Source organism: Rhinopithecus roxellana, chromosome 5 (genome assembly GCF_007565055.1).
Source record: "Rhinopithecus roxellana isolate Shanxi Qingling chromosome 5, ASM756505v1, whole genome shotgun sequence".
In the NCBI taxonomy this organism is placed as follows: domain Eukaryota; kingdom Metazoa; phylum Chordata; class Mammalia; order Primates; family Cercopithecidae; genus Rhinopithecus; species Rhinopithecus roxellana.
In genome coordinates this window covers 32,396,632-32,417,182 of record NC_044553.1, presented here as the reverse complement: position 1 = coordinate 32,417,182, position 20,551 = coordinate 32,396,632, and the positions used below count along the sequence as shown (strand labels likewise).

The window sequence follows — 20,551 nt, the reverse complement described above, 5'->3', positions numbered from 1 at the left end:
TGTCTCTTTAAAAACTTTAAACTACTTGCAACTACAAAAGGAAAAATAGCAATATAGTGGAGAAACCAGACAATACTGCAAACAAATGATCAAAATTAACATCAATAATGTACAGATGTCATGTGTCTTCAGCTGTGATACTCTGAGAACACAATGCCCCTATGTATGCTCCATTGGTAACACATAACCTGAATCTACCATGACAAAACATCAACTACAAGTCCAGGAATGAACTGTTCAATAAAATAATTGGTCTATACTCTTCAAAAATGTCAGGGTCAAGAAAGATTGAGAAACTGTTTCAAGTTAAGAGGCTAAAGAGACATGGTGACTAAATGAAATGTGTGATCCTAGACTGGATCCTGTAATGGGGAAAATTATCACATAGGACGTTATTGTGACAATACATGAAATTCACTGGATGATAGATTAGAATACTGTGTCAGTATTAAATTTCCTGAATTTAGTCATATAATAACCTTATTTGTAATAAATACACACTCAAGTATTAAGGGGGGAAGGGGACATTATGTATATAATCTATTCTCAAACCACTCAAAAAAAACTGTGTGTGTGTATGTGTATATGTACAAGGGGTGGGGAAGACAGAGAAAGCAAACGTGGCAAAATGTTAAAAATCAGTGAATCTGGGTTTGAGCACATAAAAATTATTTGTACTATTTTTGCAACTTTTCTGTAAGTATGAAATTATTTCAGGGTTTAATAAAAAAGCAATCACCCAAAACCAACCACCCCTTACAATAAAATCAATACACACATACTTTCTTCCTAAATTACAGTATTTTATTTAATATGCCTTTTAAAAATAAATGAGCCTTAGCTTATCAGACACAAGGTTTTGTGTTTTTTGGTTTTTTTTTGTTTTTATTTATTTACTTACAGGAAATACAAACAAATTCTAAAAGTGTGAAGTTGCAAACGACAGGCAAGTTCGCATTTCAATTAACGTGAACAACTGAACAAGGGTGTAAGGTGATTTTTAAATACCTTCCAAGTTAGAAAATCCTCCTTTCTTAAATAAGTTTTCATATAAAGCCAAGTCCTTGCGACTTAACGATGGTTTTACAGTCTTAAGTGATTTTAGAAAGTGCTCTTGTTTCACTGTAGTTGTGTCTAGTCCATTTTCTTGCAGAGCCAGCAAAGCAGCCTATTAAGAGACAAGCAATAGAAAACAATTTCTTTTTGCTTTCTTTTTTGAGACAGATTTCGCTCTTGTTGCCCAGGCTGGAGTGCAGAGGCGCGATCTCGACTCACTGCAACCTCCACCTTCCAGTTTCAACCCATTCTCCTGCCTCAGCCTCCCGAATAGCTGGGATTACAGGCGTCTGCCACCACACCTGACTAATTTTTGTATTTTTAGTAGAGATGGGGGTTTCACCATGTCGGCCAGGTTGGTCTCGAACTCCTGACCTCGTGGTCCACCTGCTTCAGCCTCCCAAAGTGTTGGAATTACAGGCGTTAGCCACAGCGCCTGGCCTCTTTTCTTTTTTTTAACAATATATGGTAATACTTTAAACTCTGAATGGAAAATCTCAGCCTCACTTCATAGGATTCTAATTTTCATATCACTAAAAATATTATGCTAAAAAGGTAAATAAGGTGATTAAAAATCCACTTTGTATAGCACAACCTCTTACATTAAGGGGAAAAAGAAAGCCTTACATGGGAAGAAAGAAAAAGCAAGTTGTATATTAATGTATATTTTATGAGCCCACATTACTTTTAAAGATGAGAGAATATCTTCTTGATGGTGAAGTAGGGAAGAGTCTTCAGCCAGCACTTGTTATAAAGGAATAGATGAAACACACACCCTGTGACCCAGCCATTCTCCTTGTAGCTAAGCATGTTTACAAATAGACAGAAGTAGACATGGGAACTAAGAGGCATGTACAAGGCTGTTCACAGCAGCATAACTCATAATGGCAAAAAAGTAGAAACCCAGATATTCCAAAATAAAAGAATGGATAAACAAATATAGAATATTCGTGTACTAGAATATTATAAACTATGTTACACACAAAACCATGATGAATTTCTTTTTGGGTTAAAGCACCAGACAGAAAATAACATATGCCACATGCTTCCATTCATATAAAGTTCAAAAGCAGACAAAACTAATCCCCACTGTTGGAAGTGAGGACAGTGGTTCCCTTTTGTGTGTGTGTGTGTGTGTGTGTGTGTGTGTGTGTGTGTGTGTTTGTGTGGAGGGGACAGAGTCTTGTTCTATCACCCAGGCAGAAGTACAGTGACATAATCATGGCTCACTACAGCCTTGACCTCCAGGCTCAAGTGATCCTCCCACCTCAGCTTCCTGAGTAGCCGGGACAATTTAAAAAAAATTTTTTAGAGACATGGGATCCCCATGTTGCCCAGGCTGGTCTCAACTCCTGGGCTCTGATGATCCTCCTGCCTTGGCCCCAACAAAGTGCTGGGATTACAGGCATGAGTCACTAAGCCCAGTTCTCTTTCAGAAGAAGGTAGGAGACAGAGGTTGGGAAAGGACCCAAAGGAAGATTCTGGGGTGTTGATAATGTTCTATTCCCTGACATAAGTAGTGATTATAAAAATGTGATCATTTAATTCAATGAACTGTACCCTTATGATCCGTGCATTTTTCTTAATGTTATATTTAGTAAAAGTTTACGAAAAACTTTTTTCGTAAGCCTGTACCACACAGGCTTTTAGTAAATACTGCTGAGTGAATGAAGATTTGAAAAGATGAAGAAATGTTTTGAACCACAAATTTCTTCACTAATTAACTTACTTCTGTGCAGAGGTTTCTAAGATCAGCTCCAGAAAAAAAACAGGTTTCTGCTGCTAGGTTTTCTAAGGAGACATCAGGACCTATTGGCATGTTTTTTGTACAGACTTTTAAAATAGAAAGCCTGCCCTGGAACAAAATAAAAAACAGTATTTTAAATCTTACAACATTTATGTTTGATACAACGATTTATTAAAATATTTTTAGCTTGAGTTTTCTTTCACATTACCGAGAAAGTATATACAGGGGTTAGAAAGACTAAGTCATCAATGGCCCGTATGACAATGGTAAAAATCATGACATCATAAAAAACTTATGAATCTCTCTCTTTTTTTTTGAGATGGAGTCTTGCTCTGTAGTCCAGGCTGGAGTGCAGTGGCACGATCTTGGCTCACTACAACCTCTGCCTCCTGGGTTCAAGTGATTCTCCTGCCTTGGCCTCCCGAGTAGTTGCAATTACAAGCGCTTGCCACCACACCCAGCTCATTTTTGTATTTTTAGTAGAGACGGCGTTTCATCATGTTGGCCAAGCTAGTCTCAAACTCCTGACCTCAGTTGATCTGCCCGCCTTGGCCTTCCAAAGTGTGGGATTACAGATGTGAGCCACCACGCCCAGCTGAATCTCTCTTTTGGGTACAAATAATACTATTAGACATGGCTTAAGAAGCAAATACATGAATTATCAGATATAACTTAAAGGTATAACAGATAATACATTTTATTTTTCTTTTTTTTTGAGAGAGTCTCGCTCTGTCGCCCAGGCTGGAGTGCAGTGGCCGGATCTCAGCTCACTGCAAGCTCCGCCTCCCGGGTTTACGCCATTCTCCTGCCTCAGCCTCCTGAGTAGCTGGGACTACAGGTGCACGCCACCTCGCCTGGCTAGTTTTTTGTATTTTTTAGTAGAGACGGGGTTTCACCATATTAGGCAGGATGGTCTTGATCTCCTGACCTCGTGATCCGCCCGTCTCGGCCTCCCAAAGTGCTGGGATTACAGGCTTGAGCCACCGCGCCCGGCCTAAATTTTATTTTTCTATCCCTTCAAAACTTGATAAAAACTCAAGGAACAAAAAAATTCACTCTGTGCCTTTCGCCCTCCCTGTCAGTGGCTCTGGATGTTAACGACAAAAAATGTACTGGTTGACCATGATACACTGCATAATCTCTGTAATCTCAGGTTTCTGCATTGTACTTTAAGGACAACAAATTTACTGGTTGACCACGATACACAGCATAATCTCTGTGATTTCCACCTTCTGCACTGTACTATAAGGATGCTGACTCAATCTTCAAAGCTCTTTTAACACTTTACGATTCCTCCACTCTAGTTGCAAAATAATGCTGAGTTGACTCTGTATTTAGAGTCTGCCACAACACATACAATAACCACCTTACATTTAGGCTTATGTTTCTCTGTGAACAGGATCAGAGTATCCAACAAAGGCAGATCAAAATTATGATGCAATGAAAGGAAGGAAGGAACGAAGGGAAAGAAGGGAAGGAAGGAAGGAAGGCAAGGAAGAAGGTAGAACCCAGGGTGAGTAGAACACCATGGACACCTATATCCAGACTGGAATTCCATTCTGCTGAGCTCACACAGAGTAAATGTTTACAATGATTACCTTGTGATCTGGAGGTGGGATATAGATGATCTTATCTAATCTTCCAGGTCGTAACAGGAATTCCATTCTGCTGAGCTCACACAGAGTAAATGTTTACAATGATTACCTTGTGATCTGGAGGTGGGATATAGATGATCTTATCTAATCTTCCAGGTCGTAACAAAGCAGTATCTAACACATCAGGTCTATTTGTTGCTGCAACAATCATGACACTTCGGTTAAAAACTTCTTGAAACTCTGAGGGCAAACACACAACAAAAAGTAATTTCAATCAGTTGTTAATAAGTTTTTAAAAAATTATAAATCAGAAGGCTATTTAAATTGAAATAGGGATATCCTTTTCTTGGGACCAGAATGCTTACATCCCCTTTCCAGACCAGCTTCTTGATATCAAGATATCCCAGAAACAAATCATTAATCGAAGAAGTACTTTGTGTGCATGGCTAAGGGAGTACCTAAGAGACATTCTCCATATGAAAACTTATGAAAAGCCTTATCCCAAAGAGGAGAACACTCATCTGGTGACTTGAGTGCACCTGAGCCTCCAATGAAGGATTACACCTTAAACGGGCTACTTGAAAAGACAGATATGTATGACCAACAGGTGGAGATATATGGTTACAGAAAAGTCTTGACTCTCATATCCCTAAAGAGTCAAAGATTTACTGGACTTTTTATTTGTCTGTGAAATGACAATCTAAGTTGCAGGTATGCAAATCCTGGATAAAGAAATGTCTGAAAGCAGACAGAGAAAGGCTTTACACATACTAAGCATTCAAAATCATTTGTTGAGTAATCAGGCAACTCTCCAGTGACATAATCCCTCAAAGTACTAAGGTCCCTATGTTTGCAAGTATTTTAGCAGATGCTGGGTGAATACCTGTCAGATGCCATAGAAGGAATTCCTGTATTATGGAATGATTTGATTAGATAACCTCGTGGGTACCTCCTAATTCTAGTATGACATGTTCCTAAGGAGTGTATGCAACAATCCCATGCAACAATTTTAAAAATAGGAAATGAGTGAGAACAAGAAAGGAATAAAAGAAAAGAAAACGTATCAGGGATAATTTAAGGATACCAAACTCTATCTGGAGAAGAGACTCAGAAAGAGAGGGAGGGGACTTCCAAAGGCCATTTTAATTCATTAAAACCAAAGAAACCCATTTCTCAAGAAAACTGGAAATTTTCCATTACTAAGACTATTGGAAATAGTATCCTTTGTCATTCATTCATTCATTCATTCCTTCATTCATTCATAGATGGGGCCTTGCAATGTTGGCCAGGCTAGTCTCAAACTCCTGGTCTCAAGCAATCCTTCTGCCTTGGCCTTCCAAAGTGCTGGGATAACAGGGGTGTGCCACTGTGCCCAGCCTACATAAAAATTTTTAGAAAGAAATGAATACTGGTTTCTTAGGACATGGAAACAAGAATAAACTGCCTTCTCTATTAGCAATAAGAAAATTATATTTCTCATTCTTAGGAAAAATAAAATTTACATTCTTATATTTAAGATAACTTATTATAAAGATGTACCTCACCTTTTCTAGCCAAATCACAATTTTTATTAGCTCTAAAAGCCCTAACAAAGTCAAACTGAAATTATAATAAATCCTTCTACGAGATGAATTCAGCGTAAGTAAAGCTATAGCATATATGCATTCTATTTAATGTTGGCCTGGATTTTAGGTGCATTCTGGCTAATAAATACCTCTTCATTTTTCAGCTCCTTGTATTTACCCTGTTGACTTGATTTACTTCCTCTTCTCTCTATTGCCTTAAGTCCAACACCATCTAATTCATTCAGGAGAACAGAAAGAACTCGTTCTTGAACATCACATCCTGTCTTGCTGGCTGAGCGAGCTCCCAAGATTGAATCAATTTCATCCAAAAACACAATTGCTGGAGTACTTGCTCTTGCTTGTCGAAATATCTTTTGTTAGGAAAAAAATATTAAAAAGCTGTATGTTATACATTAGTCATGTGAATGTATGCTTTCCACATAACTATTTACAATTCTGTTTTTGAGACAGTCATGCTCTGTTGCTCAGTTTGGAGTATAGTCGTGCAATTTCAGCTCACCGCAACCTCTGCCTCCTAGGCTCAAGCAATTCTTGTGCCTCAGTCTCCCGAGTAGCTGAGATTATAGGTGTGCGCCACCACACCCATCTAATTTTTTTGTATTTTTAGTAGAGATGGGGTTTCGCCATGTTGGCCAGGCTGGTCTCAAACTCCTGGCCTAAAGTGATTCACCCACCTTGGCCTCCCAAAGTGCTGGGATTACAAGCATGAGCCACCACACCTGGCCACTATTTATAATTTTTAAAATATATTAAAAAAGATTCTGAATTCTAGGAATTGGGGAACGAGTAAATAAAACAAGAAACAATGGAATATTATGTAAGAGTTAAAAACCGTATTTTCAAAGAATTGATACTATAGAATTTCAAAAGTGGTAATATTAAGTTTTAAAAAGCAGGATAAAGCTATAGATATATAAAACCTACTCTTGATTTTATTTAAAACAGAAAAAAAAGACAAAGGAAATTCACCAAAATGTTAACAGTAGGTAGGAGGATTATGAAGGATTTCATATTTACACTTTCCTATATTTTCTAAATTTTCAATAAACATGTATAACTTTTTTAACTGGAAAAAACACTAGTAATATTTTAAAAAATGTTTGTCCATAAGAAATGAAATAAAAATTCAAAAGTAAATTTAAACATATGGGGAAATAAACAAACCTGAGACAAGAATTTTTCTGAATCTCCAACAAATGGTGCAAACAGATCAGCTCCACTCACTGAAACAAAAGAGCAGTGGCAGCTTGTGGCCAGGGCCCTCACCAGAGTGGTTTTAGCACATCCAGGGGGCCCATAGAGGAGAACTCCCTTCGGTTGTATCAGGCCCATCCTAACAAATTCCCGAGGGAATTTCAGAGGCCACTCAATGCTCTGAAAGTACACAAAAAGAGAAGAGTTGTTTTAGTGTAATAATAAAATGTCAAATCATCCAGTAAATTCATTTGTTCATTTAACAATTCTCAGGCTCCTGTTATGAGCTGGAAACAGTCCATTCTCCACACTGCAGAGATCTTATAATTTGAGTCAGGTGACATCACTTCCTGTTTAAAATCCTTCAATGATTTACTATTAGAACGAGAATAAAATCCAAATTCAAACTCCTTACTCACCACAGCTGACAAGGCCTTATATAATCTGACTAGCTCCTAAACACTTAGTTTGTTCCCATCTCAGAGCCTTTCCTTGCCTTCCTCGCTTTCCTCGCTGCCTGAACGTTCCCCTGAGATCTTCATGTGGCTATCCCTCATCACTCAGGTCTCAGCACAGATGTCAGTTCCTTGGAGAGGTCTTTCCTGACCACCTGGTTAAAGCGTAACCCCCCCTCCTCCTACTCATTCTCTATGCTACTGCCCATCCTTTACTTTTAAAGCACTTATTCACTATTATTATTTTTCCACGTTGGGTTTGTCATTCTATTCTGCTAGAACATAAGCAAAGCTCACCTTAAAATCCCCAGCACCTAGAATGACACCGACCCAAAGGAGGCACTCAGTAGTAGTAAACTGAATAGTGAATGAGTCCTCATTACCTTTAAGGTAAATGGTTTTTAGCCATTTTAATCATTATTTTACAGATGCAAAAACTCAGGCTTAAACCAAGTTAAGTAATGGCGTTGAAGTGGAGATAGGAGCCAGATCACAACAGGCCTTGAAAGCTTTAGTCTGCACTGAGGAAGCAGTATGAAGAATGGACTGGAAGGAAATGAAACTAGAGGCAGGGAGACCAGTTAGAAGTTTCTTGCAATGATTCAGTCTACAAAAATAAGGCTGGAGTGTCACAAGTAGTGAAGATGGTGTGGAAGGGATGGATATTTGAAACATACAACAGAATTGTACTTTACATAAGGACAAAGTTCTAATGCTATGCCTTTAGAAGACAGATTTCTGACTTAGGGGATGGGGTGGCTAGCTGTATTAACTGAGGTAGGGGATCCAAGTGTGGGGGCAGAGCTGACTAGCTGAACTTTGGACATGCTGAGTTTGACATCTCTGGGGTTATCCAGTAGGCAGGCAGTGAAGTAGTTCTGATGATCAGAAGAAACGTCTACTCTAGATATACAGATTTCTGAGTCAACAGTTTTCAGGGGTCAGTTGATGCTGCGGACATCAAGATCATCATAAAATCACCCACAGCTCCAACAAGAGGACTCCGGGAGCCTCTTGAGCACTAACATTTAAGGCAGGGGAGAGGGGTGCCCAGAAAGGCAGAAAAGCTTAATGTCTCAAAGCAAAGGAAACAGAGTGCTTCCAAGAGGAAGGTGTGGCTAATTTCTCTCATGCATCTTGTAAAGATTAAATAAGACAATGCATAAAAAATATTGGCACCTATATAAATGCTCTTATCCATGGACTCAAAAATTCTAGGGTTCACTGGAGATAGAGCTCCTGGCTAAGATGAAAAAATTATAATTATTACTTATATATCAGTCTGTTATGTGTGTGGTTAGAGAAACCTAGTTCATTAGGGCAGGATCACATGTAGGCGAATTGGCAAAATCAATTTCTGAAACATTATGTAATGCAGGTGAGAGGATCTGAAGAGTTGTGAAATCCACTATCAGGTAGCCATCTTGTTCATTTCAATTTTGTGCTTTTACCAGTCCCTGTACTGCATCCATTTAATGTCTTTTAGATCAGATATCCAGGCAAACTAAGGCCTTCCACCTATATTTGGTACAGCCCAAACTAAGAATTTTTACATTTTTAAATGCTTGAAAAAAAAATCAAAAGAATATTTTCTGACATGTGAGAATTATATAATTTCAGTGTCCATAATTTTATCAGAATACAATTACTCATTTACATATGGTTTACAGCTGCTTTGATGCTACAATGGCAGAGGTGAGTGGTTGTGAAGTTTAAAACATTTACTGTGTGGCTCTCTCTATAGAAAATTTGCTGACCCGTTTTAGATTACAAATTGATTTTTCTTTTTTTTTTTTTTGAGATGGAGTCTTACTCTGTCCCAGGCTGGAGTGCAGTGGTGCGATCTCAGCTCACTGCAACCTCTGCCTCTTGGGTTCAAGCGATTCTCTTGCCTCAGCCTCCCGAGTAGCTGGGATTACAGGATTGCGTCACCACACCAGGCTGATTTTTGTATTTTTAGTAGAGACAGGGTTTCATCATGTTGGCCAGGCTGGTCTTGAACTCCTGACCTCGTGATCCTCCCACCTCAGCCTCCCAAAGTGCTGGGATTACAGGTGTGAGCCACCGCGCCTGGCCTATACGTTGTTTTTGTTTTTTTGAGATGGAGTTTCATTTCTGTTGCCCAAGTTGGAGTGCAGTGGCGCGATCTTGGCTCACTGCAACCTACACCTCCCGGGTTCAAGCGATTCTCCTGCCTCAGCCTCCCGAGTAGCTGGGATTAGAGACACGCGCCACCATGCCCAGCTAATTTTTTGCATTTTTAGTAGAAACGGGGTTTCTCCATGTTAGCCAGGCCGGTTTCTAACTCCTGACCTCAGGTGATCTGCCTGCCTCAGCCTCTCAAAGTGCTGGGATTACAGGCGTGAGCCACTGTGCCCAGCCAAAATTGTTTTTTATATTTTTTTGAAGACACAGGATCTCACTCTGTTGCCCAAGCTGCAGTGCAGTGGTGCAATCATAGCTCACTGCGGCCTCCATCTCCTGGGGTCAAGGCTCAAGTGATCCTCCTGAGTAGCTAGGACCACAAGCAGCTGCCACCACACCTGGCTAATTAAAAAAATTTTTTTGTAGGCCAGGCATGGTGGCTCATGCCTATAATCCCAGCACTTTAGAAGGCCGAGTTGGAGGACTGTTTAAGCCCAGGAGTTCAAGGCCAACTTAAGTAACACAGTGGGACCCTATCTCTACAAAAAATTAAAAAATTAGCCAGGTGTGGTGGTACGCACCTGCAGTCCCAGCTACTTGGGGGGTTGAGGCAGACGGACTGATTGAGCCCAGGAGTTCAAGGGTACAGTGAGCTGTGTTTGTGACACCATACTTAGCATGGGTGACAGAGCAACCGTGTCTCAAAAAAAATTTTTTTTTGTAGAGACAGGGAGTCTTACTATGTTGCTCAGTCTGGTCTTGAATTCTTGGCCTCAAGAGATCCTCCTGTCTCCGCCTTCTGAAGTTGTAAGACTATAGGTTACACACTTTTTCCCCCCCCCAGACAGGGTCTTTCTCTGTCGCCCAGGCTGAAGTACAGTGGTGGGATCTCGGCTCACTGCAACCTCCGCCTCCCAGGTTCAAGTGATTCTCCTGCTTCAGCCTCCCGAGTAGCTGGGATTATGGGCACCTGCCAGCATGCCCAGCTAATTTTTGTATTTTTAGTAGAGACGAAGTTTCACCATGTTGGCCAGGCTGGTCTTCAACTCCTGACCTCAGGTGATCCACCCGCCTCAGCCTCCCAAAATGCTGGGATTACAGGTATGAGTCACCGTGCCCAGCCTTAGGTTATGAACTTTTTTTTTTAAATAGAGACAAGGGCTTGCTATGTTGCCCAGGCTGGTTTTGAACTCCTGAACTCAAGCAATCCTCCTCCCTTGGCCTCCCAAAGTGCTGGGATTATAGACATGAGCCACCACACCCAGCCTTAGTTATAAACTCTTTAAAGCAAAAACAAAAAAAGAGAGGGTCGAGGTGGGAAATTATAAAAACCAATTTAGACATCCATAGAAGTCCAATTAAATAAGGACCGAAAAGCAATCATTGGATTTAGATGTTAGGATCACATTAGTGACAGGAGAAAGAGTAGTTTCAGTGCAGTATGTTGTCATCATAAATGCACAGAATGTTAATCTGTAATATCCTACTGGATTAAGTAGATTATCTGTCTTACCTGTTTTAACTTCAGTTTTACATCTTCAAGGCCACCAATCTGCTCCCAGTCAACAGGTTTGATATCCATCAATCCAATGACGCTTCGAAATGATGAGGGTTGAATATTTTTAAAAGCTTCAAGGAAGTCTGTTTCATCAATCACAGGATTGTCCTGGTTCTGAACAAATACACCCAAAAAAGCAAAATTAAACCAAAAATTAGGTTGGTCTTTTTTTATGGCACAATTCGTTTTTTAAATCTTCTTTTGGATTTGTAATTTTGTTATCATTATAAAAACAATTTATATAAATAGTACAAAGAATAAATGTCTCCCTGCCAATTCCCGCCAGTTAATTCTTCCCTGAAAGATGTCAACAGTTTCTTGTGATTCTTCCAGTATGTTATGATAATAAGCATACAAATGTCCTTTTAAATAGATACACAAATGGAACCATACTATATCGACCTGTACTTTTCTTCTTTCACCTTTTCATGTCAACTACTATAGTTCTTTTCATGTCAACTAATACAGATCTTTTCATGTCAACCAATACAGTTCTACGTCATTCTTTTTGAGAATTCCATAATACACTACTGAATTTACCCCAGCTACACCTTTCTGACAAACATTAGGTCATCCCCAGTCTTTTGATATTAAAAACAAAGCTGCAACTGAAAAAGTCTCTGTGCTCGTGTTCAAGTATTTGTTTGAGACAGGGTCTCACTCTGTTGCCCAGGCTGGAATGCAGTGACATTATCATAGCTCACTGCAGTCTCCCAGGCTCAAGTAATCCTTGCAACTCACCCTCTGGAGTAGCTAGAACTACAGGTGTGTGCGACCAAGCCTGGCTAATTAAATTTTTTTTTTCTTTTTTGAGACGGAGTCTCGCTCTGTTGCCCAGGCTGGAGTGTAGTGGCGCAATCTCGGCTCACTGCAAGCTCTGCCTCCTGGGTTCACGCCATTCTCCTGCCTCAGCCTCCTGAGTAGCTGGGACTACAGGCGCCCACCACCACGCCCGGCTAATTTTTTGTATTTTTAGTAGAGATGGGGTTTTAAAGTGTTAGCCAGAATGGTCTCGATCTCCTGACCTCGTGATCCGCCTGCCTCAGCCTCCCAAAGTGCTGTATTACAGGCGTGAACCACCATGCCTGGCCAAAAAATAATTTTTTTTTTTTTGGTACAGATGGGGTCTCCCAATGCTGCCCAGGCTGGTCTGGAACTCGTGGGCTCAAGCAATCCTTCCACCTCAGCCTCCCAAAGTGCTGGGATTACAGGCATGAGCCACCATGTTCAAACTCATGTTCAAGTATATTATGTAATAATTTCCTCAAAGTAGAATTACTGGGTTTACAAGTACACACATACACATTGACAGCTATTACCAAATTGTCCTCTAAGGAAGCTGTATCAATTTACTCTCCTTCAATAACATGAAGCTGTGTTCTCTCCACACCTCTCCAATACTGGACATTAACAAACTCTCTTTTTTTTTTTTTTTCGCAGAGTCTCGTTCTGTCACTCAGGCTGGAGTGCAGTGCTGTGATCTTGGCTCCCTGCAGCCTCCGCCTCCTGGGTTCAAGTGATTCTCATGCCTCAGCCTACCAAGCAGCTGGGATTTACAGGCATGCGCCACCACACGTGGCTAATTTTTGTATTTTTAGTACAGATGGGGTTTCCCCATGTTGGCCAGGCTGGTCTCGAACTCCTGACCTCAAGTGACCCACCTATCTCGGCCTCCCAAAGTACCGGGATTACAGACGTGAGCCACTGTGCCTGGTCCATTACCAAACTCTTAAATGTCTGCCAATACGACAGAATAACCAGTACTCATTCATTACTGTGTTAACTAAATTTCTTCAATTCAGAATGAGGTAAAGGGAATATTGGAATTAGAAAAATTGCCTTTTTTGCAATCATGATATTAAAGGCTGTTATGAGCAAGAATTGGATGCTACATTGAGGGGAGTTTATTCTTTTTTTTTTGAGACGGAGTCTCGCTCTGTCGCCCAGGCTGGAGTGCAGTGGCCGGATCTCAGCTCACTGCAAGCTCCGCCTCCCGGGTTTACGCCATTCTCCTGCCTCAGCCTCCCGAGTAGCTGGGACTACAGGCGCCCGCCACCTCACCCGGCTAGTTTTTTGTATTTTTTAGTAGAGACGGGGTTTCACCGTGTCAGCCAGGATGGTCTTGATCTCCTGACCTCGTGATCCGCCTGTCTGGGCCTCCCAAAGTGCTAGGATTACAGGCTTGAGCCACCGTGTCCGGCCTGGGAGTTTATTCTTTTATGAGACAGGGTCTTGCTCTGCTGCCCAGGCTGGAGTGCAGTGGCATTGAGGCAACAGCTCACTGAGCCTCGAACACCTGGGTTCAAGTGATCCTCCTGTCTCAGCCTTGAGCAGCTGGGACTATAGGCATAAGCCACTGCGCCCAGCCTGAAAGTTTGATGAGGAGCAGGATATCTCCAAGTGTCTCCCCATAGATTTCTCATTAGTGGCAAAGGGAAAAAATAGCAGTTACACAGTGGAGAAAATGCACACCACCTGAACTAGTTGACAAAAATTAGCATTACCAATGAGGAACCAATGAACACCCTGTGCCTCTACATGTGAGGCTCTAAGGACGCAATACTACACATGACCATACTGTGGTGACATACAGGAACACTGCTGTTCTTAGGAAATAGACATTAAAATGTTAAGGGATAAAATGTTATGATATATGCAACCCATTCTCTCAAATGGTCCAAAATAAATAAATACTATGGGCATATAAATACATATATACAGAGATGAGACAGAGAAAGAGAAGAGGAGGAGAGAGCGCAAGAAAGAGAGCAAAAGAGAATGATAAAGCTTATTTGGCAAATGTTTAAAATTGGTGAATTTGGATAAAGGGTTTAGTGGAAGTTCTTTGTAACTATCTTGCAACTTTCCTATATGTTTTAAATTATTTCAAAATAAAGACAATAATTTTAAAAGAAATCAAGGTTGAAGATTTTTCGTGTTTATTGACATTCCTTTTATTGTCAACTACTTGTTCATATCCTATTACCCATTTTCTCTTGGACTGTTGGTCTATTCTCGCTGATTTGTAAAAGTTCTTTCCAAATCATGGAAATTGCACTGAAAGTATTTTTCCTACTCTGACTTTATAGTATTGTTTTGCCACCCCCAAATGGTCAAATCAGCAAATAATTTCCTTTAGGGTTTATGTTATGCCTAGAAAAGTCGTCTTCACTCTCGGGTTATATTTTGGAGACTCTTTACACTCTCCTTGATCATTCTAGTGAAACACATTTTTGTTAGTTAAAAGGTCCTCAAAATTTTATTAAAAATGTCTGTACTGTATTTATTAAAGTATTTGCCCTCTTATATCTAATTCTAAACATCTAGTTGGCCACAAATTCCCATTTTCAAAAACAACCAGTCTTGTCTTATTTGTGAACTGATGTGAAGTGAATCTGTATGTATAGAGCTATTCCGTATAGTATTCTCCCAAAAGTGTTAACAATTGTCATCTCTGGAAAGTGACATTTCAGGTAGGCAGTTCTTTATAATTTTCTATCTTCATTTCTCATGAATAACGCTATCACATACTTAAAAAAATAGCCTTTTTAACTGGCTGACAGTATCAGATGTTAGGTGTCTGATGTCCAAATACTAACTAATCTTTAGGTAACACCAACTAGTATTTGAAAATCTCATTTATAGTTCCAGATCATGTGTGTACACATTATTTTACTTGATTCTTTGGGCAAATACATTCTTTCCCCTCTGTGTATGTGTGAGTGTTAAACTACATTTCTAATCCTTTAATAGGAATACTTCACAAAAAGTTTAACAAACTGTAAGGTATCCCTTATCTGCCCTGGCATAGGTAGAGGTAGTGGAAGCCCCTCAGCTGGTGGGGGAAAGAATAAAAGATGGAGCCAGTACCTTCCCAGTTGTCTCTGTCCCTTCATCCTTTTTGCCTTTCTTCCTTCCACTTCCCCTTGGTTGTTTCTGAACTCAGCCATCAACTGTGGTAACTACACCTGAGCAGGCCCCTCCTGAAGTAGCAGTGGGCTCCACCCTGGGACGACAGCAGCTGACTGGGCCACCTAAGTCAGAGGTGCTTACGGTCAAACCTGGAACTTCAAAGCAGAGGAAATCCTAAATGTAAATCTCCCTTCCATCTCCTGCTTACTCTTATTGTCTCCCTCAAAAGACATGTATTCTCACACCTTTACACATAGAACTTTAAAACTTCAAGCAGTTTTGGTCTAAACCTACAAGATGAAGACTTAAAAGATCACTAGAAGATCACATAACTCCTCCCCACCTTCGGTGTAACTGTAGAAATAAAGGAAAGGAAGTGAGGCAAGGTATAAATTATTTAGGTAAAAAGGCTTTTCAAAATTTAGGATAACAAATCATTCTTTCGCATTTTAAGATGAAAAGACAATTTTGATGTTACAAATGAGATTGAAAACTCTGTTTCAGAATCCTTAGCCTGCTGAAATCAGTTTTTTCCTGAACGGGTTTAAGGATTCAGGACTATTTATTATATACAAAATACTGGATTTTCCAAACAACAATGTTGAAAAGTATTATATTTAATCTACTATCTTAAATATTGTTAGGAAAGGTAGTCATGAATTACAGACCTGCAGGTCAAGGACAAATTTAAATACAATTCCAAGTGCCCAATCTTCTCCTAGGTTAGAAAAGTTTATGTCTCCCACTAGATAACTTATTAACACTACAGGGAAAAACAGTATCTTGACAATGGAGAAATCTCACAGACACCACCTTATCCAAGAAATCAAAGTTAACTTCACCAGTGATAGAACAGAAACATATCATGTGCTGCCTAACAGATGCAAAGAGAAACACACAGGATCATTTCTATTATATTCCTGCCCAAAATGCAAAAACTGAATTGAATCATGAAGAAACATTAGTCAAACTCAAACTGAGGAATATTCTACAGAATAACTGACTCTTAAAAAGTTATGGTCATAGAAGAAAGCCTGAAGTATGATTCTAGATTAAGGCCTATTTAAGTACAAGTACTGTGTCTGTGTTAATTTTCTCAGCTTGATCATTTGTTTGACTTTGTACAAAGTCCTTGTTTTTCAGAAAGATACACTTACGTTTTCAAGGGTAAAGGGGCATCACGGATGTAGCATATTCTCAAATATTTCATTATATACATGTATATATAAAAGAAAATACACATGAAGAGAGAAGAAAATACACAAGAGACAATGATAAAGCAAATGTGGCAAATGTTACATTTGGAGAATCTGGGAGAAGGGTATATGGAAAATCTTTGTACTGTTTTTGTAACTTCTAAGTCTGAATTTGCCTCAAAATAAAAAAATTCAAATAAAAAAAACTCTTTGATTCTTCTGGGGATACATTATTTCTTGGCTGCTCTGGGCTTCAGTACAAGGGAGTTACTGTAAGAGTAGAGAACACATTTACTCAGTAGACCCAGAGGACTCAGCCCTTTATCCCCACCCTCAATCATATACTATTTATATAGAGTTGAGATGTAAAATGTATAAGCAACAGCTGTGGAAGCTATCAAATGTTCTAAGGAAATGTACTCACCATTTTTTTTAACCCCCAAATTAATCTGTTACAATAACAGATTAACACAGATGGTCATAAATTAACGCTTCTTACCTTCTCACTATGAAGGAGAGCATGCATGGCAGCCTCCCTACAGAGTGCTGTCAGGTCGGCACCAACATAGCCAACTGTCATTTCTGCAAGAAGGCCCAAATCAACATGACTGGAGATGGGCATCTTTGAGGTAATCGCTTGCAGAATTTCCTTTCTTTGTTTAAGTGTGGGAGTCCCAATGACCACCTATATGCAAAGCAAAACAACAAAAAAAGAAGTTTATAGTTTAAAATATATTCTTTTTAAAGTTATCTCATGGATGGAGGTAGACAGCAGAATGAATAGCAACCAAAGACTGGGAAGGGTTGGGGGGTGAGGGGATGAAGAGAGGTTGGCTCATGGGTAGAAACATACAGTTAGATAGAAGGACTAAGTGTAATGTTTGATAGCAGAGTAGGTTGAACATAGTTAACAATAATTTCTTGTATATTTCAAAATTGCTACTGGAGAGAATTTGAAATATTCCCAACACTCAGGTAAGAAATGATAAACGTTTGAGGTGATGGATATCCTAAACACCCTGATTTGATAATTACAAACTGTATGCAGGTACCAAAATATCACATGTACCCCAAAACATGCACAATTATGTATCAATAAAAATAGATCCATTTAAAAAGTTACTTCCAAAAAAATTTATATGTGTGTGTGTGTGTATATATATATATACTATGAATTCATTTTTGAGACACAGTTTCACTCTGTTGCCCAGGCTGGAGGGCAATGGGCACCATCGGCTCACTGAAACCTCCACCTCCTGGTTCAAGTGATTCTTGAACCAGGCGCCTCAGCCTCCCGAGTAGCTGGAACTACAGGCACGCGCCACCGTGCCCAGCTTATTTTTGCATTTTTAGTAGAGACGGGGTTTCAGCATCTTGGCCAGGCTGGTCTCGACCTCCTGACCTCAGGTGATCCACCCACCTCAGCCTCCCAAAGTGCTGAGATTGCAGGCGTGAGCCACCAAGCCCTGCCAAAATAATAATGTATGTTTTCTATGCTGATAAACATGTACGACAATTTAGTGAACCATTTTGGAACTAGTACTGTGCACTTTACGTACAGCTTAGATTCTGAATATATGAAAATCCTAATACTCCAGGAGTAACACTGGCTAGAAAGTTGCACAATGAAAATTCTATGTCATTTAACAAGTTTTTGTTATTTTTAACAACACACAAAGTTCTAGAAGCCAGGTATAGATAGCTAGGTCCCTGCTCTTAAGGACACAAAGGTACTAGATAGTGCAAGGAAGAAATCCACTCAAGTCTTGAACTAACTAAAAGAGTGTAATTATCATTTCTCTTTTGAATCCTATCACAAAATACAAATATCAGTCACTAAATTTCAAACTATTCTTTAGCATTCAAGTCAATTTAGGACCAAAGCTTATAAAATAGGACGGCTCTGAATATTCAACTTCCCTGACAACTCAGGGAGCAGTTGTGGGTATTTCCTCAATTGTGGGATAGGGTGCTGGTGTTATGACAAGGAATGAATAAATCCAGAAGAGTTAATGCCTGCTTCCATTTAGTTCTTCCCCGCCTTCTCCCTTTTTATTTCAACACACTTACTTCTTGAGGTTATCCTTCTTTAAATTCTCATTCCAAAACATGAGTTTAACATGCGTGTAGGTGACCAAAATTCTCTTAAGAATTAACATTACTGATTATAGGACCTGCACAAAATTAATCCGTAATGGCCACCCCGCTTCCCAAAACAATTAGACTCTGGGGAAATACAGATCCTGACTCACAGGTCCTGACAATCTGACTCTGGGGAAACACGGGTCCTGACTCACAGATCATATATGGGCAGAGAACGTGTTCTCTGCATTGCAAAGAGCCCCACTCCAACCTCACCGATGCTCAAACCCAAGAGACAAACGCCTCCGGGGCAGCCAACTGGCGCCAGAAAAGGCCGAGGTTCCACCGACAGTGGGCCAACCCGCCAAGCCTATTCACCTCTCGGTCAAATCTCCCGGGTCTACGCAGCGCTGGATCTAGAGCGTCCGGCCGGTTGGTGGCTCCCACAACCACGACCTCGCGGTCCCCACTTGCGCCGTCCAGCAGCGTCAACATCTGGGCCACTACGCGGCTCTCGGGTGCTCGACCGCCCCGCCGGGGACACAAAGCGTCCACCTCGTCCAGGAAGAGGAGGCTGGACCCGCGGCTGGCCAGCTCCCGGGCGCGCTGGAAGACCAGCCGCACGTTCTCCTCGGTCTCCCCAGGCCGGGAACCCTGGAGCGCGGGGGCGCTGACTGCCAGCAGCTCCGCACCCGCCTCGCGCGCCACGGCCCGCACCAGCTGGGTCTTGCCCACTCCGGGGGGCCCCGCCAGGAGCACCCCGCGGGGCACCGCTAAGCCCAGCGAGGCCAGGGCGCGCGGGTAGCGGAGCGGAAGGTGGAGGAGCTCCCGCAGCGAGTCGGCCGCCTCCGAAAGACCTCCCAGGGGCACCTCGGGCTGCGGCTGGGCTTCCGACGGAGGCTCCCCGCCAAGGCCGACGCGAGTGTGAGGGGTGACGAGCCCAGCGGGATCGGGACTGGGCGTTCCGCCGACGATGTGCAAGGCAGCCACCGGGCCAGGAGCGCCCGGCGGAGCGACCACCACGTGGCCCAGGGAGACAGGTCGGTTTCTCAGCAGCTCCTGCGCCGCCTCCAGCACCTCGGCTGTATTCGGGGCACCAGGTGCGCCCGCCAGCTCTCGCAACACCGGCCACACGGAGACGCGCCGCAGGGGCGGACAGGGCACTAGGAGGAGGTGGCTTAGGCTGAGACTCCTCCGGGATTTCGGCGCCCCGACCGCCGCCCCGGGACTCGCGCACAGCGGGTCCAGCTGCACAAAGCCGTTTGCTCCGTCCCGCCGAGGCCAGACAGTGCAGAGGCAGGAGCCGCCGTCGGGTAGCGAGATCTTCACTGCCGAGCCCAAGCGCGCGCCCAGGGCGTGGAAGGCGGCCGGGCCCAGCCGGCAGCGCTGGGTGCCCCGGTCTCTAGCGTCTAGGGGTAGCAGCTTTAAGAGAGGCCCTTCAGGGAAGGGATCCGAGTCCAGAGCCATCGCACACAGATCAACCAGGAGAAAGAAAAGCAGGGCAGGAAATCCACCCGGCCCATAAGAGCGGAACACCGAACTCGCAGGCCGGAAGCAGATGGCGCGCATGCGCTAGGGAAGACTGCGTTGCCAGGCGCTGAGTGAAGGCCGAAAGGGCCAATGGGAACATTAGACAACGCATTTATCCCTGGATAGAGCGTTGGTGTCCGCTTTTGTGAAATCGAGTTGCCCACCCAAGAGCTTTGCCGAGATGGTTTTCATTACAGGTGTCTGGGAGGCGGCCTAAGCTAACTTCACTAGGTCATTAAGCATGTACTTTGGTGGTTACATATATTTTGGAAGCTACCGGCGTTACATTCTCTTTTCCTGGCCTTCGAACTGGAGCATCAGTACTGCCGCTGTTGGAATAGCAACCTAGAGACTTTGCTATTTTGTGAACAGACGCCAACTATCCCCATGGGCACAGAATTTTGGGTGCTCTGGTGCAAATATCTGAGGTGACTTGGTGTAGCTGAGAATACAGCCTTGGGACCTTAGATAATCGGCGTTCCAATCTGGGAGGTC

At 41.9% G+C, this 20,551-nt stretch overlaps 1 protein-coding gene across 5 annotated transcripts; it reads right to left on the bottom strand.

Moving 5' to 3' along the window:
* Positions 1-786: 786 nt before the first annotated feature.
* On the bottom strand, positions 787-20,096 carry SPATA5L1 (spermatogenesis associated 5 like 1). Of its 5 annotated transcripts, none has more exons than XM_010352954.1 (8): positions 18,905-20,096; positions 16,944-17,129; positions 11,292-11,450; positions 7,149-7,358; positions 6,142-6,334; positions 4,508-4,638; positions 2,786-2,911; positions 787-1,168 (listed from the first exon to the last, which is right to left on the bottom strand). In XM_010352954.1, the coding sequence occupies exons 1-8, from the start codon at positions 20,093-20,095 to the stop codon at positions 1,001-1,003; spliced, it is 2,364 nt and encodes a 787-aa protein (XP_010351256.1). In that variant the 5' UTR covers position 20,096; the 3' UTR covers positions 787-1,000. The 5 variants fall into 5 exon arrangements, 3 of the variants coding, with proteins under 3 accessions (XP_010351256.1, XP_030787305.1, XP_030787306.1); XR_004057458.1 differs by having other exon boundaries at positions 795-1,168; positions 6,113-6,334; XM_030931445.1 differs by lacking the exon at positions 16,944-17,129.
* Positions 20,097-20,551: the final 455 nt, after the last annotated feature.